General features: G+C 41.0%; 1 protein-coding gene across 1 annotated transcript in view; it reads left to right on the forward strand.

Moving 5' to 3' along the window:
• LOC124795882 overlaps positions 1-16120 on the forward strand; it is a 507389-nt gene extending 491269 nt beyond the window's left edge. Inside the window, exon 6 of the mRNA XM_047259966.1 lies at positions 13747-16120. Within this exon, the coding sequence (XP_047115922.1) occupies positions 13747-13849 (103 nt within the window). The 3' untranslated portion in view covers positions 13850-16120. The remainder of the gene's footprint in view (positions 1-13746) is intronic.
• The last annotated feature ends 1898 nt before the right edge of the window (positions 16121-18018 follow it).

The raw sequence follows: 18018 nt of genomic DNA on the forward strand, positions 1-18018 counted from the left end.
GAGCTACCCAAGCACGACTCACGACCCGTCCTCACAGCTTGGGTAGCTCAAATGGTAGAGAACTTGCCCGCGAAAGGCAAAGGTCCCGAGTTCGAGTCTCTGTCCGGCACACGGGTTTAATCTGCCAGGAAGTTTCATATCAGCGTACACTCCGCTGCAGAGTGAAAATCTCATTCTGCTAATTGACTGATAAAGCTGTCCGCACCACCACTATGAGATCGATACATACACAAAATGAGTAATGTCTTGGTCTTAAAAAGGCCTGTTAATTCAATAGCTGATGTTTCAAAGTGTTTCTCTTCACTTATTGTACTAAGATCATGTCTTGATTTGAACTGTCTTCCTTTTGTGATATAGATGCATGCTGATCCGGCCCTTGAAACAGTCCTACAATCAGAGTTTGGCATTCCATACAATGAAAATACTATATGGTGGATTTCTGTGTCTCTAAACCAGTGTCCAGCGAAACAAACTACAGCGCAATTCAAAGATTGGGACTCAACTTCAAACTTTTGTATTTTAGTTTTTATTGATTGCATGTTTTGATGGTTTGGTAAGTCTGTAAAACTTCTGAGATTGCTTTTTCCAATATTTTTTGACGTATAGTACGTGTGCCATTCAGTGTGTGAGAAGCTATCTTGTGAGGTGTCGTTTTAAATTTTTTAAACCGCTGGAAATACTCTTTAGGCATGGTAACCTGTTGTCCGGATTTATCCTAAAAAAGACCTACTCTCCTATCCATAATAACAGGTATTTAGATATTAGACCATGTGTGACTCTTGATCCGCCCCCTATTCTTTCATGAATCAGCTATATCATTTTCACTTACCAGTCCTGCTTACGTGTAGACAATGCCTAGTGAAACCCCATCCATTGATAGTCCCGGCAGGCAGCAGAGCAACATGCATAGTCGACTGCCATCAGTGGCGCCTCTAACCGCACGCTAATCCTGAAACTTCATTCTAGATGACAGTCAGCTGTTTATTTTTATGCTCAGTGCTACCTATTTGGATCGGTAGACCATTATCAAACGGAAGGAAAGCATAACTAGCTTGTCACTACAACATTCGAAGTGAACAACTTCGATATAGGTCGACCTTCCTTACCATGTTCAAACTTCTGACATCTCACTCCTCGACTCTTGTAAAATCTTTTTCTCATGTTCGTCTTGGCAGTAAAGTCCTGGAGATCTGAATGGGGGACTATTCTTGCCAGCGGATATATGTTGCGTGGGGCGAGAGAGTGCCCTGTACCTCTGTCCACTCCTCCGTCTTCTTTACAAGGACGTTGCCAGAGTGAGGGTGACTTCTTGTGCCGGAAGTCTTCACAGCAAAAGCGGATGACTTATATTCAAAAATTAAGGATTGGTGGGGTTAGAACTCCGGACCGAAGATGTTTTGATTACTAATCGAAGACGCTAGCCCCAAACCACGGGTGTTTATACTATTAAAATGACTTGCATAATTCGACTACTTCGCGAATGTCGGGATTTCAAATAATACGAGGTGTTTTTAAGAGAAAGCACAACAGGAATGCTAACTGTTCGCTTGTGTAACAAGAACTGACACCTCAGCGAGTATTGAAAACAAAACGAATTCAAATTTAACATCATTTACTTGTAAATAAGCACTTTTGAGGAGAAAACATACCTGTGCATCTCACTCGTCGGACATCTTGGAACATAACAGCAATTATCACATCAATTATTTTCGTAACTTTGGTACGATATAGTAGTTACTATTGATATTATTACAGGACATTTTGGCGCCTTTATTTTACTGAAATTTCCAACAACGCCATTGAAACCTATTTCATTTCAAACTCTTATTTCAGCTGATAAAATGAAGAGATGGGCTAGTCGTTCTTCATTCCTTGCAAAGCGAAGATAAATTTTTATTAGATTCAATTTAGAAATCACAAAATGCGACTGAGGTGAAAATAGTAAATAAGTGTTGGATATTAAGTCATCTGCAGGGTGATGATTGACTGAAGACTCATTTAATTACAAACTGAACGATTTGTTGCGTTTTCCTTCTCGCAGCAACGTACACACCCGTATCGGTTGTACGTATATGACTACAATACCTTTTTATTTCTTTCAGCTCCTGCTCCTCATCGAATTCATAGTAAATGTCTACCGGATTCTCCAGTTCCTCAGACAGAGCGTCATCGGAAGCTTCAAGCATAAAATTTGTTTCAGTCATTGGGAAAAGTTTGGTGATTTCGTTCATTGCTATGTATCGCTGTGACAGATCTAATACAAATCACTTTTGCAGTCTAACATTGATCGACGAACTACTTATTTGTCTCCATAATTATAATAAGCCCTGTTTTATCTGAAATATGTAATGCATCACTAGCTCAAGGCATTTTTGAAGAGAAACTGGAATATTCCGTTCTCAGATCCCTGTTTAACAAAGATGGTAGAAGACATTCACTGCCGACGTCATTTTCGAAAATTTTTGAGAAGGTGATGTATTCAAGAATAATATCTCAGCTGGGCAACTCGAGTAAATCACAGTTTGGATTTCAGAAGAGTCGCTGTGCTGAGAATGCGATTTACACATTCTCTCACCAAATTTTACAAGCATTCAATAACGGAATAGCGCCGGTTCGTATTTTCTGTGACCTATATAAGGTATTTGACTGTGTGAATCACAGTATTCTAGTAGATAAATACTTAAGTCTTATGAGATTGATGGTGTAGCCAACCAATGGATCATGTCATATCTAATCAATAGAATGCAGGACTTTGTTCGTAGTAATTCAACCAATGTAGTCCCGAGACATTATTCTGAATGGGAAGAGATCATAATTATATGGGATACCGAAGGCTCACATTAGGTGCACTAATTTTTCTCATATATGTAAATCTTCTTCCGTCTAATATACACAAGAAGAATTAGTTCTTTTTGCTGATGATTCTAATATTGTAATCAATCCAGTCATGCATACAGCAACAGAAGAAATGGTATACAGTGTTCTTAAAGAATCATTGACTGATTTTATACGGATGGTTTCACCCTCAATTTGGAAAAGGCACAACATATTCAGTTTTGCACATCTAGGGGTACTACACCAATGGTAAGGGTAACAGATGGCAAGGAAATTATACATGTGGTGGAAAACTTTAACATTCTTAGGTATCCATATTGATGAGAATTTTAACTGAAAAAATCGCATTTTGGAACTCCTAAAACGACTTAGTTCAGCCAAATTTGCATTTAGATTCACTGCAAATCTTGGAGAGAGACAAATCAGAAAGTTGGAATAATTTAGATATTTTAATTCAGTAATGTCATACGGGGCAATTCTTCTTTAAGAAAGTCTTCATAGCTCAAAAACGCGCTTTAAGAATCTCGTAGACATCTGTTTAAGGCGTTGGGCATTTTGACTACTGCTTTACAGTATATTTACTCCCTTATGAAGTTTGGTGTAAGTAATCCTCTGCGTTTCAGAACGAATAATGATAAACATAGTTACAATACCGGAAGGAAAAATGACATTCATTGTCCAACATTAAGGTTGTCTTTAGCACAAAGAGGGGTGCACGATATCACAACTAAAATGTATGATAACGTACCCAGTGATATAAAACGTCTGACGAACAGCAAAGTTATATTTGAAAATTGAAAAAGTTCCCCCTTGCCGACTTCTTCTATTCTCTAGAATAATTTCTGTTATTGTAATGTGTAAGAGGCAGTGGGTAGGAATTACTCACAGCTGTATATTTCATAACAAAAAAATTATTAGTGTAGCCATATTAACAAATTACTTTGCAATATGAATGTAAAATGACTCATTCAACATCATTACGATTTATAGTGCATATGAACAAATGATGCGTGGAACATAAAACTAGCTATCTAACTAACTACCTAATCGATAATCCAGTTTCATCAGCTAGCTCACCTGGTCTACTTTGATTTATCCTCCTTTTTCCTCGTCGGTCATGTTAATGTCCATATCACTGCATTTTTAGTGCCAAAAGTAACTTAATTGTCTATAATTATAATTCGTTCCGCCACTAAAAAGTCATTCAGGTTTTTGCATAGGTGAGTCCTTTATCCAAAGTCATTTTTGGAGACTGTAGATATCATTGGACTGAATTTACTTGGTGTAATACCGTGTGCCAAAAGCTGATGTAAGTCAAAACGGATAGCTGGAAGGAGCAAGTGTGCTGCAGAGACATTATCACCGTTTGCCTTGAATGGATCTTTCACCTCCTCCAAACTGCTCAAAGTTGTTTCCTCGAGTTCTATTACGACCTTAACTGAGTAGTAATGAGCACACCAGCCAGTGTTAGACAACATTTTCAAACTTTTTCCTGTTTATTTCTACAAGTACTTCCCATGTGTCTGTAAAAGACGACAAGAATGAATACAACTTCCCTACAGCTCCAAAACTGGTAATGCTAGTGGGAACACACGAGACTATGAAGTCCACAAGCAGTTAAGGAGTGGTAAGCACAGGGACTGGACAAAGATTTTGGACTGACTTCTCGTATTTTTCGTTGTACTCGTCCATATACACCTGCCATTGACGCGGCACTGTCGTGACCTTGAGTCCTGTACAACGAAATATGCAGCCCATATTGTACCAGCTGCTGTTGAATATCTTTTGACATTCCCTCTGCAGTCCTTCCCGACATAAAAAAATAAGAAGGATTCTCGAACTTCCACAGTGTTGTCTTCTGTATCAACGTATCTAAATAACTGACTCATTTGGTCACGTATGCTATCATTGAGAGTGCTATCAAAAATTAAAAGAAAGATTCGCAAGATTATTGTGGTGACAGATCATAGTCTACACGTACATTAACAGCATTTCTTTCTCTCCGTGTGCCTGTAGGCTCGTAGTAGAGAGTAAATACAGGGGATGGACAAAAATATGGAAACAACAAAAAAGTTGACACATTACCATGCCAAAGAGGGTGTAGGAAACCTGTTGGCATTCAAAATGGATTCCAGCCGTCTCGGAATGGATAAATACAGGTCCCTTATGTCTTTCAAAGGATTCTCATGCCATTCTTTCTGCAAAGTTGTTGCAAGTTGAGGTAACGATGATGGAAGTGAACAGTGATCACTCATCCTTCTCTCCAAAACAGACCATGAAAGTCAGTAACGTTAAGATTTGGTGACTGTGTTGGCCAGGGGAGATGCGACAGTTCGTCTTCGTGCTCACAAAAGCAGTCTGGACTTTGCGAGCTGTCAGTACAGGAGCCCTGACGTCTTGGAAAACAGCATCGCCATTGGCGAACAAACATTTTACCCAAGGATATATCTGATCAGCCAAAATAGTCACGTAATCATTAACAGCAGTGTGGCCTTGCAAAGTAACGAAGCGGCCCATTGAATAATGCGATATGGCTGACCAAATTGGCACCGAATCCCCCACAATTTATCTCTCTTTGGACGTAAATTCCGTCAGAAGTTGCAAACAGTAAGAAACATGATTAATCCAACCAAATGACTTTCTTCCATTGCTTCACAGCCCAGGTTTTATGTCTTTGGCATTTGCATCACTGATGAGTTGTTTTGGAATTCCGTCTCGTCCTGCAATTTCCAGATTATGGAACTCCCTTAGTGTTTTTTTGGTGCAGACGGGGTTCGCAAGCGCAACATTCAGTTATTCAGTGACGTTTGCAGCTGTCGTACTTTTAATTTTCGTCATGGTCCTCTTCAGTAACCGTTTGTTATGATCACAACCCACAATGTCGTCCGCGTTGTGACGAAGCGGATGTAGTTTTCCTGCTTTCCCTCTACAGATAAAATCTTCAGTACACTGTGTCTTGAAACACCAAACACTTCGGCTACTTTGGTCACGGAAGCATACACCATCCATGCACAATTTTCACCCGTTCGGAATCACTTAGCGCCGACAAATGCACTCACAATAAACAGAACATTGTTTTGACCGTGAGTGACAACGTATTGAGGACATTGCACATGCTTTGCCAACATCAGAATTTATGTTTAAGCATGCATTTCCCTTGGTGTTTCTATATATTTGTCCGACCCCTGTAAATACCCCGTGATCATCAGCGCATGGTATTTTTCATATGAATTTTTTGTGTAGGGCTTATATAGCAGCTGATAATAGTCAATGGTTCAAATGGCTCTGAGCACTATGGGGCTCAACTGCTGTGGTCATCAGTCCCCTAGAACTCAGAACTACTTAAACCTAACTAACCTAAGGACATGACACACATCCATGCCCGAGGCAGGATTCGAACCTGCTACCGTAGCCGTCACGCGGCTCCAGACTGAAGCGCCTAGAACCGCACGGCGTAATAGTCAATGTTTTCAGTGGATAGATAGATTATTTTTATTTTACTATTTGATAAACCGTTATTTATTTGTGAAAAATCAAAGTTTGTAACACATTTAGATATAACAAAGTGTTATTTGCTGTAAAATGGTCCAAAGAAAGAAGCTGATGTTTGTTTATGGTTATAGAAATAGAAGTGTCCACGCATTTCTCATGCAGATAACACGTAAAATTTCGAGATAATGATAACTTAATTAGGAAAAAAACCTCACATATCATACAACAACAAAAAATGGAAAAGCTACGTTAATTACAGAGTATTTCTAATCAAACTTTATGAAAAACGATATGAAATGAAGTTCACATGAAACTCAAGATATTCTAGAGCAAACTATTTGCAAACTTGTGCAAACTATTTGGGTTTTCCTCATTCTGTCTGGAACCGCGCGACCGCTACGGTCGCAGGCTCGAATCCTGCCTCTGGCATGGATGTGTGTGATGTCCCTAGGTTAGTTAGGTTTAAGTAGTTCTACGTTCTAGGGGACTGATGACCTCAGAAGTTAAGTCTCATAGTGCTCAGAGCCATTTGAACCATTTTTCCTCGTTCTGACTGTTATTCCCCTTGAGTTTCAAATGGGAACTCCCGCAGCGGCTACTGTCTTTATTATTTGATCTCCTAACAAGTTACAAGTTAACGTAATTTTACAACATCAAGGTTCATACTGATTGCCCCCGATTCTGATGTTTAGTAGTTGCGTTCTTCCTTTTACGGAAGAAATAATCATGTAATTTCTCTGTAGTTCAGATCTTATTTATGTTTCGCACCGAAATCAGCACAGAGCGAGCACGTCTTCAGGGCGCTGCTTATAACTAGATTCTTATAACTAGATTCATGCGATATTGGATGTATTCATAAAAAAAAATAACAAAACTTTTTCTACCGTTAGTTCCAGCGTGTAAAGTATAAATGATTTTGGTGCTGATATTGATGTCTTCAGTTGATAAAGCAGTTGCTTAAATGTATACGACTGTATATCACCTAGTTGGGTTTTGATATTTATAAAATAAATTTTATAATAATTACGTATAGCCTTTGAAAAGGTACTTGCCAGAATGTAATACTTAACTTAAAAAGTAATAAATAACTAGTAAACACTTCACTGCTCTTATTCGCGTATTTTTAATCCTTACTTACAGTAAACCTGTGTAGATGATACAGGTATCAAAAAATGCTTGATGTCGAATAATTGCGTCTAGCAGAAAACTACTGGTTATCGTTGTACAGTTTTTAAGTTTCATGTATCGTTTTACAAAAACTGAAAAAATTCTGAACACGCTCATTGATACTTGCCGTGACCTCGAACTCCGAACTGCCTCCTATTAACATATTTTAGTCTCGTTTGGGGGCCTCTAAATCTCGAGGGCCTCAAAAACCAGAAGTCCGCCACCCGCTAAAGTTTTTGTATTTACTAACTCTAACAGTTAAAGTAATAAGGTAGTAATTCCATAGTACGACGGTGGATACAGACGATATCTCTGTGTGAAGATTGTAGCACTGGAGCAAAATTAACTTTCAACGCACATCCCAGTCCCTACATGCCAGATGGATGATCTGACACACTGAAGAGCAGAATTACATTCTTTATAGGATTATAAATAACTATAAAATAAAACCGATGATATAAACATAGGAATTCGTCTCTGGGAGAATAATAAGAGTGGAAACTTGTCACATAAAGAAAATATTTCGTAAGTTATTTATTTATTTGCATATTTAATTTGAATTATTTTTATCTAAATGGTATGGAACAAGTAAGTTTACAAAATATGTATACATTAGTTTTGACATGAAGTAGCATATCATTTTTCAGTCCTAAAAATGTAACTAAACTTAATGCTAGGTTCTCTTTTATTACTAGCAATGATTTTTAAAATAAAAATTCGTCTATCGAACGAAAGGATTTATCCAGAAGATATGATTTTAGTTTAGAATTAAAACTTGATTTATGGCCTGTCGTACTTTTTTGGTATTCGAGAAATGATCAAACATTTTTGTTTGTATATATTGCGCTCCTTTCTAAGATAATGTCAGATTTAGTGACGAGTAATTAAGGTAAATTGCGAAGGTGCAGTTAAAACTCAAAACTCCTTAAGAAGTATGTTCAAGATGACTGTGGGTGAGCACCACATATTATTCTGCTTGCTTCTGTGCAATCAATATTTTCCTTCTAAATGATGAGTACAATTATGCTAGCAGGCTGATCCATTTGTTTTCAGGACTAGCAATTATACGAAGAACAAAAATAGCTAAACTTAACTGCTTCAGCAACTCAGTAATTTGTTTACTCCAGTTCAGGTTTTCATCAGTATGTACACCCGAGGATCTGGATCGTTCCACCCTGTTTACTGACTCCTGTTGTGTTGAATTAAATACCATGCGTTTTCTAAAACTAAGGGAGACTTCATTTTCAGAGAATCGCTTAACAATTCTTTGAAAAACATCATTAGTAATTTCTTCTGTTGCTTTCTCTCTGATAGAATTTGTTAAAACATTAATATAGTTTGCGAAAAGTAGTTATTTTGCCTGATGAACGTCAGGTAGAAGGTCTTCATATATATGAAGAACAGGAGCGGATTCATAATTGAATCCCGTGAAATTACTTTCATAATTTGTCCCCAGTCACAAGAATGTTATTTCCTTTTAACCATGTTTGAACTGAAAGTTCCTCGTTGATTAAAATTGTGCGCCGGAGCGATATTCGAACTCTAGACCTTTACCTTTCGTGGGTAAGTACTCACCAACTAAGGTATCGAAGCACTACTCTCGGCCCGTCCTCACAGCTTTACTTCCGCCAGTATCTCGTCTCCTACATTCCAAACTTCACAGAAGCTCTCCTGAGAAACTTGCAGGACTAGCACTCAAGGAAGAATGATACTGCGGGGACAAGGGTTAGCCACAGCCAGGGCTATATCCTTGGGTAGCTCAGTCGAAGATCACTTACCCGCGAAAGGCAGAGGTCGCAATTTGGAGTCCGGGCTCGGCACACAGTTTTAATCTGACAGCAAGTTTCATATCAGCGCACACTCCGCTGCAGAGTGAAAAGTTCATTTTGGAACGTTTGAACGTTTGAACAAATATCATATGTCACACTGTCTACATCGTTATATCGTAGTGCACTGAATTCATGACCTAACGCTCGCAACGTTACTTGGAGTCTGGCAACAGGGAGAATTAGACAACGGGGAGTCGAGACCAGTGCTGCTATCGTCGAGTACCCACCAATTCACTGAATGTGAATTCCCTGGCATCAGCTGTATTAGGTAAAGGTCTGATACCCAGTAGTGACACATGAAAATTCGTACCTGACTAGGACAGGAACCTAGATTTCCCCGTTATCGCGAGTGGTCGTCTTAACCACTTTAGCTATCCGTGCACGTCTCACGCCTCCCGGACCGACCCAAACCTCCTTATAAAACAGTCTCCAACCTTATAGCCGAAATGGTTAAGACGACCGCTGGCGATAAGCGGGAAATCCGGGTTTGTGTCCGACACAAATTTTCATATACTCCCCGGACTTAAGTCCTTGTGACTTTGATTTGATTCCGAAGGTGAAGGAACCACTTCGAGGCATTCGCTTCAGAAATGTTCCAGAGAGTCGACAGGCAGTAGACCGCCCCATTTGCACCATCAACAGAACAGACTCTGCTAACGGTATACTACGCCTTCCATATTGCTGGTAACGGGTTCTACACAACAATGGTGACTTCATTGAAGGACAGTAACAGGTGCAAACATGTAACTCTTTTGTATCGGTTATGAATAAATAGTTGCCACTATTTAAGTTCCAAACGTCGTATATAAACGATTTAGGATACAATCTGAGCAGCCATCTTAGGTTCTTTGCTGTCGTTTATCGCCTAATAAAGTTGTCAGAAGGTAAAGAAAAATTGCAAAACGATTTATAAAAGATATCCGTGTGGTGCAAAAATTGGCAATTGACCCTAAATGATGAAAAGTGTGAGGTCATCCACATGAGTGCTAAAAGAATCCGTTAAACATCGATTTCACGATAACTAAATCAAATCTTAAGGCCGTAAATTGAACTAAATACCTAGGATTTACAATTACGAACAATTTAAATTGGAAAGAACACATAGAAAATATTGTGAGGAAGGCAATCCAAAGACTACGTTTTATTGGCAGAACAGTTATAAAATGTAGCAGATCTACTAAAGAGACTGCCTATCCTATGCTTGTCCGTCCTGTTTTGGAGTACTGCTGTTTAGTGTGGCATCCTTACCAGACAGGGTTAACGGAGTACATCGAGGAAGTTCAAAGAAGAGCAGCACGTTTTGTATTATTGAGAAATGGGGGAGAGTGTGTCATGGACATGATTTGGTGTGGACATCATTAAAACAAAGGCGCTTCTCGTTGCGGCGGGATCTTCTTGCAAAATTTCATTCACCAGCTTTCTCCTCCTGTTGCGAAAATACGTAGGCAGAATGAAAAGTAACGCCTCCACGTTAGTTAATTGGGTTTGGATGAGATTTTTTTAATAACTAAAACGCAGAAATAATCCTTAGATTGTGATCTTTAATTAACCAATATTCATTTTCCATTAATAACCAGGCAATTGGATACATTTCTGCCAACCATGGTTCAAATGGCTTTAAACACAACATCTGAGGTCATCAGTCGCCTAGACTTAAAACTACTTAAAACTAACTAACCTAAGGACATCACACACATCCATGCCCGAGGCAGGATTCGAAACTGCGACCGCAGCAGCAGCGCGGTTCCGGACTTAAGCGCCTAGAACCGCTCGACCACAGCGGCCGGCTGTCAACGATGAACAAGATTTCTGAAGCCATCACGGAAGAAGTCGACACTCGTTACCCGCACCCGGGTTCCCGGGTTCGATTCCCGGCGGGGTCAGGGATTTTCTCTGCCTCGTGATGACTGGGCGTTGTGTGATGTCCTTAGGTTGGTTAGGTTTAAGTAGTTCTAAGTTCTAGGGGACTGATGACCATAGGTGTTAAGTCCCATAGTGCTCAGAGCCATTTGAACCATTTTTGACACTCTCTTTCCGCAACCACAGTCTCACAGTTCTCTCAACGTCTTCATCAGAAGCATAATGATGTCCCCGCATATCGTCTTTCATTGTCGAGAACAGATGCAAGTCAGACGATGCTAAATCTGGTCTGTATGGAGGATGCCGTACGGGGGTGAGTGGCACGCTGGTGTGGCACGTGAAGTGTCTGGTTTGGCATTGTCATGCTGCAGGAAAATGCTGTGAACCACACGTTCTTGTGAAATGCCGATTGTGCTTGCAATTTCTCTCCGAGTGATACGATCGTCCCGAATCAATCTGTCAACATTTTGCTTGTGAAACTCGCTGGTTGCTGTCACAGGACGTCCAACTCTTTGTTTGTTACGCAGGTCAGATGTCCCCTCTTCAACATCTTTAAACTTACTCGTCCAACGACGCAAAGTACTCACATCAACACAATCACCTTAAACTGCTTTCATTCTCTGACGAATCTCCTTTGGGCTGACACCTTCTGCTGTCAAGAATTCAATGACTGCACGTTGTTTAAATCGCTCTGACCGACCGTTTGCGCAGGATTCCGTACCTTACACTGTAGCAACACAAACGTTCAGTGCTAAGGCGTCCCGCCAACTGGAGCTGTAGAGAAAAGGCTACGGAACAAGCCAGTATCTGCCGCATACCAATGATGCCAACTGTTGAATAGTTACGAAGGTGGAGGCATTACGTTTCAGTCAACTCTCGTATTTTGTTCACGCCGACCTACATAGGGAGAAACGATCATGATAATAAAATGAGGGAAATCAGAGCTCACACGGAAAGATGTAGGAGTTCGTTTCTTCCGCGAGCTGCTCGATAGTGGAATAATAGAGAATTATTGTGAAGGTGGTTCGATGAACCCTCTGGCAGGGACTTAAATGTGATCAGCAGAGTATCTATGTAGATGTATCCGCAGATGCGGAATCGGCACACACCTGCTGTGGATACCTAGAGACACTACTGGCTATTAAAATTGCTACACCAGGAAGAAATGCAGATGATAAACGGGTATTCATTGGACAAATATATTATACTAGAACTGACATGTGATTACATTTTCACGCAATTTGGGTTCATAGATTCTGAGAAATCAGTACCCAGAACCACCACCTCTGGCCGTAATTACGGCCTTGATACGCTTGGGCATTGAGTCAAACACAGCTTGGATGGCGTGTACAGGTACAGCTGCCCATGCAGCTTCAACACAATACCACAGTTCATCAAGAGTAGTGACTGGCGTATTGTGACGAGCCAGTTGCTCGGCCACCATTGACTGGCGTTTTCAATTGGTGAGAGATCTGGAGAATGTGCTGCCCAGGGCAGCAGTCGAACATTTTCTGTAAGGAGAAAGGCCCGTACAGGACCTGCAACATGCGGACGTTCATTATGCTGCTGAAATGTAGGGTTTCGCAGGGATCGAATGAAGGGTAGAGCCACTGGTCGTAACACATCTGAAATGTAACGTCCACTGTTCAAAGTGCCGTCAATGCGAACAAGAGGTGATCGACACGTGTAACCAATGGCACCGCATACCATCACTCCCGATGACGAATACACGCTTCCAATGTACGTTTACCGCATTGCCGCCAAACACGGATGCAACCATCATGATGCCGTAAACAGAACCTGGATTCATCCGAAAAAATGACGTTTTACCATTCGTGCACCCAGGTTCGTCGTTGAGTACACCATCGCAGGCGCTCCTGTCTGTGATGCAGCGTCAAGGGTAACCGCAGCCATGATCTCCGAGCTGATAGTCCATGCTGCTGCAAACGTCGTCGAACTGTTCGTGGAGACGGTTGTTGTCTTGCAGACGTCCCCATCTGTTGACTCAGGGATCGAGACGTGGCTGCACGATCCGTTACAGCCATGCGGGTAAGATGCCTGTTATCTCGATTGCTAGTGGTACGAGGCCGTTGGGATCCAGCACGGCGTTCCGTATTACCCTCCTGAACCCACCGATTCCATATTCTGCTAACAGTCACTGGATCTCGACCAACACGAACAGCAATGTCGCGATACGATAAACCGCAATCGCGATAGGCTACAATCCGACCTTTATCAGAGTCGGAAACGTGATGGTACTCATTTCTCCTCCTTACACGAGGCATCACAACAACGTTTTACCAGACAACGCAGGTCAACTGCTGTTTGTTTATGAGAAATCTGTTGGAAACTTTCCTCCTGTCGGCACGTTGTAGGTGTCGCCACCGGCGCCAACCTTGTCTGAATGCTCTGAAACGCTAATCATTTGCATATCACAGCATCTTCTTCCTGTCGGCTAGTTTTCGCTTCTGTAGCACGTCATCTTCGTGGTGTAGCAATTTTAATGGCCAGTAGTGTGTTTCCTTACGCAAGTGACGAGAGCGCGCCGCTTGGTCGGTTGCAGGTTTGACGAAGCGGCCGACATGATGGACGACAGCGTGCCCGGCCCCCTGGGCGAGTCCCTGTCGGACAGCCTGGTGGAGCAGGACGTGATGCTGGAGATGTGACCCCCGCTGCTGCAGGACAGCGGGCACTGGAGCGAGCCGCCGGACACCTTCAGCAGCAGCAGCAGCAGCGCGGGCAGCGCCTGCGTCTGGAAGTGACGTCACACTGTGTGTCCGCTGCGAGGCCTTCCTGGAGGAGGTCGTTCTGACTCGCTGTGACGTGGTTGCGAGTGAGGTGGTCGGAGCAGACGCTGACCTGGATTTCCTAAGGGTGTCACTGCTGCTGTATCGTGAACCGAACATTGGAATCTACGGTTTTATGAGTCTTGCTCTGTACATGTGCATGTACTTTCTTTTACACTAACGTCCGTCATTTCTGAGACCGAGAAACTAAATTATAGGACTCCTTTTTTTGTCAGTGACGAGCCTTTTATTTAGGTGCAAAATAAGAGTTGTTTTGGAGAAGAGGAGTGGGCTGCTTGACCAGTAACGTACTGCCATTTGTAGCTTCTATTAGTACCGAGGTGCAACGGAGCACACTTGGAGCTGGAATTCTTTTGTGTAACTTTACGAGTAATTCAAACGACTAATCTGTCGTGAAAGTATTGGCGACAGCAGGAGCATAACAGCAATAAAGTTTACAATGAACATGACGCATTACTTCCATTCATTTCGTTCTCGTTACAATGAACGTGAGTAATAGCTTTCATTCATTTCGTTCTCGAATTCAAAGCGAAATACAATTGATTACAGATTAGTATAGATATCAAATGAAGCAATATCGTAATACAGCGCCGATCGGGAACGTAACCTCCATAAGTTTGATACGATGAAAACATCTTTTCCATAGCTTTCATCCGATGACAAAAAGCAATAATTTTTCGTATAACTACACAACTTGGCTGAATATGACGGAAAGATCATCACTGACGCACCACGCTTTTGGTTACAATTCGTGATATTTTTCATGTCTCCGACGTGGGCGGTTATGAGCTTTCCTGTTAAAATTTATAGTGTGGCTCGCGACAGGTAAATATTATAGTCTTTACATTTTACACAATCCAGTATTCCTTTTACTATGTGCCCTTCATAAAGAGTAACTTTGGAACAGGATATGTCATCACAACCGAATTTTCTCCTCATCCCACTAATTCACACGCAATAACGAAAACAATTGGGAATACAGAAAACATTTTTGGCTCTTAGTTCGATTTCAGCAAATTCTGAAGGGTATGTATATCCGCCAGCGTGGGATACGAGTTCTGTTAGTCAGATAGTAAGCGACAATACATGCTGAGTAACGCCACAGGACAGCTCGACCACGACGTCCCTTCGATGACTGACATTCAAAGTGCAAGCGAAGTGCCTCCTCAGAAGAAAAGTAGTTTAGCGTAAATACGTGACACTAAATTAAACAGTGTTGTGTCAGAAATAATTCCATATAGTTATTGTTCTAACAGTGACATTTGTGTTGTCGGATGGAAGGACCAGAAACAGAAAAAGAGAAGGGAATGTTTTGATAAAGCTTTTAAAGAACAGCTCCGTATACGTATGGTTTTAAGCAAAGTGTATTTAGGTCTCATTTGTAACGATCCATTTCAGACTAACAGCCGTATTTTCTGATAGAATTAACGCTTGTTTTTCATAATAACGTTTGGAAACAATCGTAAGTCTATAGAGACTGATTTCGGATTTGTACTGGATAATATTTATTGCACGGGTATTTGTGGAGGCTGTGCGCACTGCTGTAGCATTTTTGTAATGCTTTTTGTATAAGCTTGTTTGAATCGATTTCAGCGATTACCGTCGTCCTGTTTAACCGGAAACTGTGCGATGGCATGTGCTACAAAATGTCCAGATAACTCAATTATAATACACAGTAAATGGTCACTGAAGACAAAATTACGTCAATTTTAAATCATCGAAGAATTCGTAGCTTTAACTGGTGTTTGTAATGTTGTGTTTCTTCAACAGCAAAATACTTGAGAACTGAGTTTTCTACGTGAAGCAATTTAATGTGCGCGCGTCAAAACTCGCCTTGAAACATTAATGAAACAAATGCTGAAAGTTAGGTTTTTTACGCAGCCTGCGTTTTGTTGCGAGAAGAACTGAAGATGCATCATTTCTCTCCAAGAAATGAAATTTGACGAAATGAAATTCTCCTTTGTTACAACAATAGTTGGCTACAATGAATATGTCATGAAGCCTATTTTTATTTTTTTCAAGTGAATTTTCCTTGCTTCTCACACGGGAAACTAGTAAGAGTGCTGTGGATCCTGCAAGTTAACTGTGCTCTTCTTGTATATATTTGAAATAAATCTTTTTATTAATTAACAATGATTCGACATTGCCTTACCTCAAATAAGTTCTTCTATAACTGTCTAAAACATTTTTTATGCTTACCGTTATTTTCAGCAATAAATCGATTAGGAAAAATGTTGTATTGAAAGGACGAACTATAAAGACGTCTGTCAAGCTCCTCTCTGCCACGAGAGACTGCGGCACTGAACAGCCCCCCCCCCTCCACCTCCCCTTCTTCCTCCCCCTCGAGATGCTGTTATCAGATAGTAATTCAACTCAATGAAATCTTGACTTTTTGGTTTTTGATATTAACAATCGCCCAGAATACAAACAGAATATAGTATGTACTTATCAATCATTTACCTGACAGTATGTTTTAACACAATCGGATATAAACAAAACAGTTAAATACACATATAGCACTTTCCAGTGACACTGATTAAGCAGGACGCAATTAGAAAGTAATGTGGGCGTACACATACAGCTTGACATGTGCACGTAGCTGTCCATATACAGATCCATTACGACCGTACCATTTCCAGAGACACGTAATAGGGCTGTTCAAGTTTCGGACATTGACATTACTTGTTCGACACATGCCTGCGGAGCGAAATGTCATACTTCTCCTGGTAAACTCTTTATTTCTGTGGCCGTAGTGTCCGTAGTTGCTTTATAATTCTTGAGAGTATTTTTGTTCTGTAGTTTCAACCACAAACCCTACCTTTCTCGTGTTTTAAGTAGCTCGCGAAACAGCAGTCATCATAGACTACAATTGGCAGCATATGCGGCGTTGACAGAAAAACACGACGTGAACGAAAGTTTTGAAGAGAAATGTACCGAAGGACTTGGAGGTAAGTGATAAAAGAAGTGCATGAACTATTTACGGAAATGATATTTTAATCATTCATGCTGAGAAAAGACAAAAAATGAAGAGACTAATGGCTATGGGAACATATTAAAAAAGTACGAAGGTAAGTCAATTATTATCGGCAATTTAGTTACATTTATGTTTATTTTGGTAGTACTGTCGTTTATGTTGATGATGCATGCTTCGTTTATTTGTTGTTATATCTTTGCAGTTTTCAAGCTGCTAGATTAGTTTCGGTATCGGTGCCGTGCTGTTAATCTTGGCTGCTCCGCTGTCTGTTTGCACCAAAGAAGAGCAACGTTCAGTGATCCGTTTTTTGTGGTCGGAAGGCGTATCAGTGGCCGAAATTCATCGGAGACTTTCGGTACAGTACGGGAGCAGTGCTTTACCACAACGGAGTGTCTACGAATGGATTGAAAAATTCCGAAATAGTCGCACAAGTTTTATGCACGGTGAAGGAGCCGGACGACCGTTTACGCCACAAATGAACGATTGGGAGTTCACGTGAAATGATTCTGTTAGAAACACGATTAACTATTGACGAAGTGGCAGATCGTCTGAAAATTAGTCATGGTTCTGCCTACGAAATCATCCACAACAGACTTGTGTTTCATAAATTTTGTGCAAGATGGGTCCCAAAACAACTCACAGAGTTGCATAAACAAACGCGTTTGGACATCTACAAAAAACATTTGGATTGCTATGGAAACGAAGGGGACAACTTCTTGGACAGCATCATTACTGGTGACGAAACATGGATCCATCATTACGAGCTGGAGAGTAAGCGGCAGAGTACGGAATGGAAACATCCAAATTCGCTGTACAAGAAAAAGTTCAAGACCCAACCGTCTGCAGAAAAACCAATGCTTACGGTTTGTTGGGAAGCACAAGGTCCAGTACTGGAACATTATGGGGAAAGGGGCACAACAATAAGCAGTGTACGTTACAGTGAGATGCGTACTGCCAGGCTAAAGCCTGCAATTCGAAGCAAAAGCCGAGAATTGCTTTCAAAAGGTGTTGTGTTGTTGCACGACAATGCCCGTCCGCATACTGCTGCCCACAC

Source organism: Schistocerca piceifrons, chromosome 1 (genome assembly GCF_021461385.2).
Source record: "Schistocerca piceifrons isolate TAMUIC-IGC-003096 chromosome 1, iqSchPice1.1, whole genome shotgun sequence".
Lineage (NCBI taxonomy): Eukaryota > Metazoa > Arthropoda > Insecta > Orthoptera > Acrididae > Schistocerca > Schistocerca piceifrons.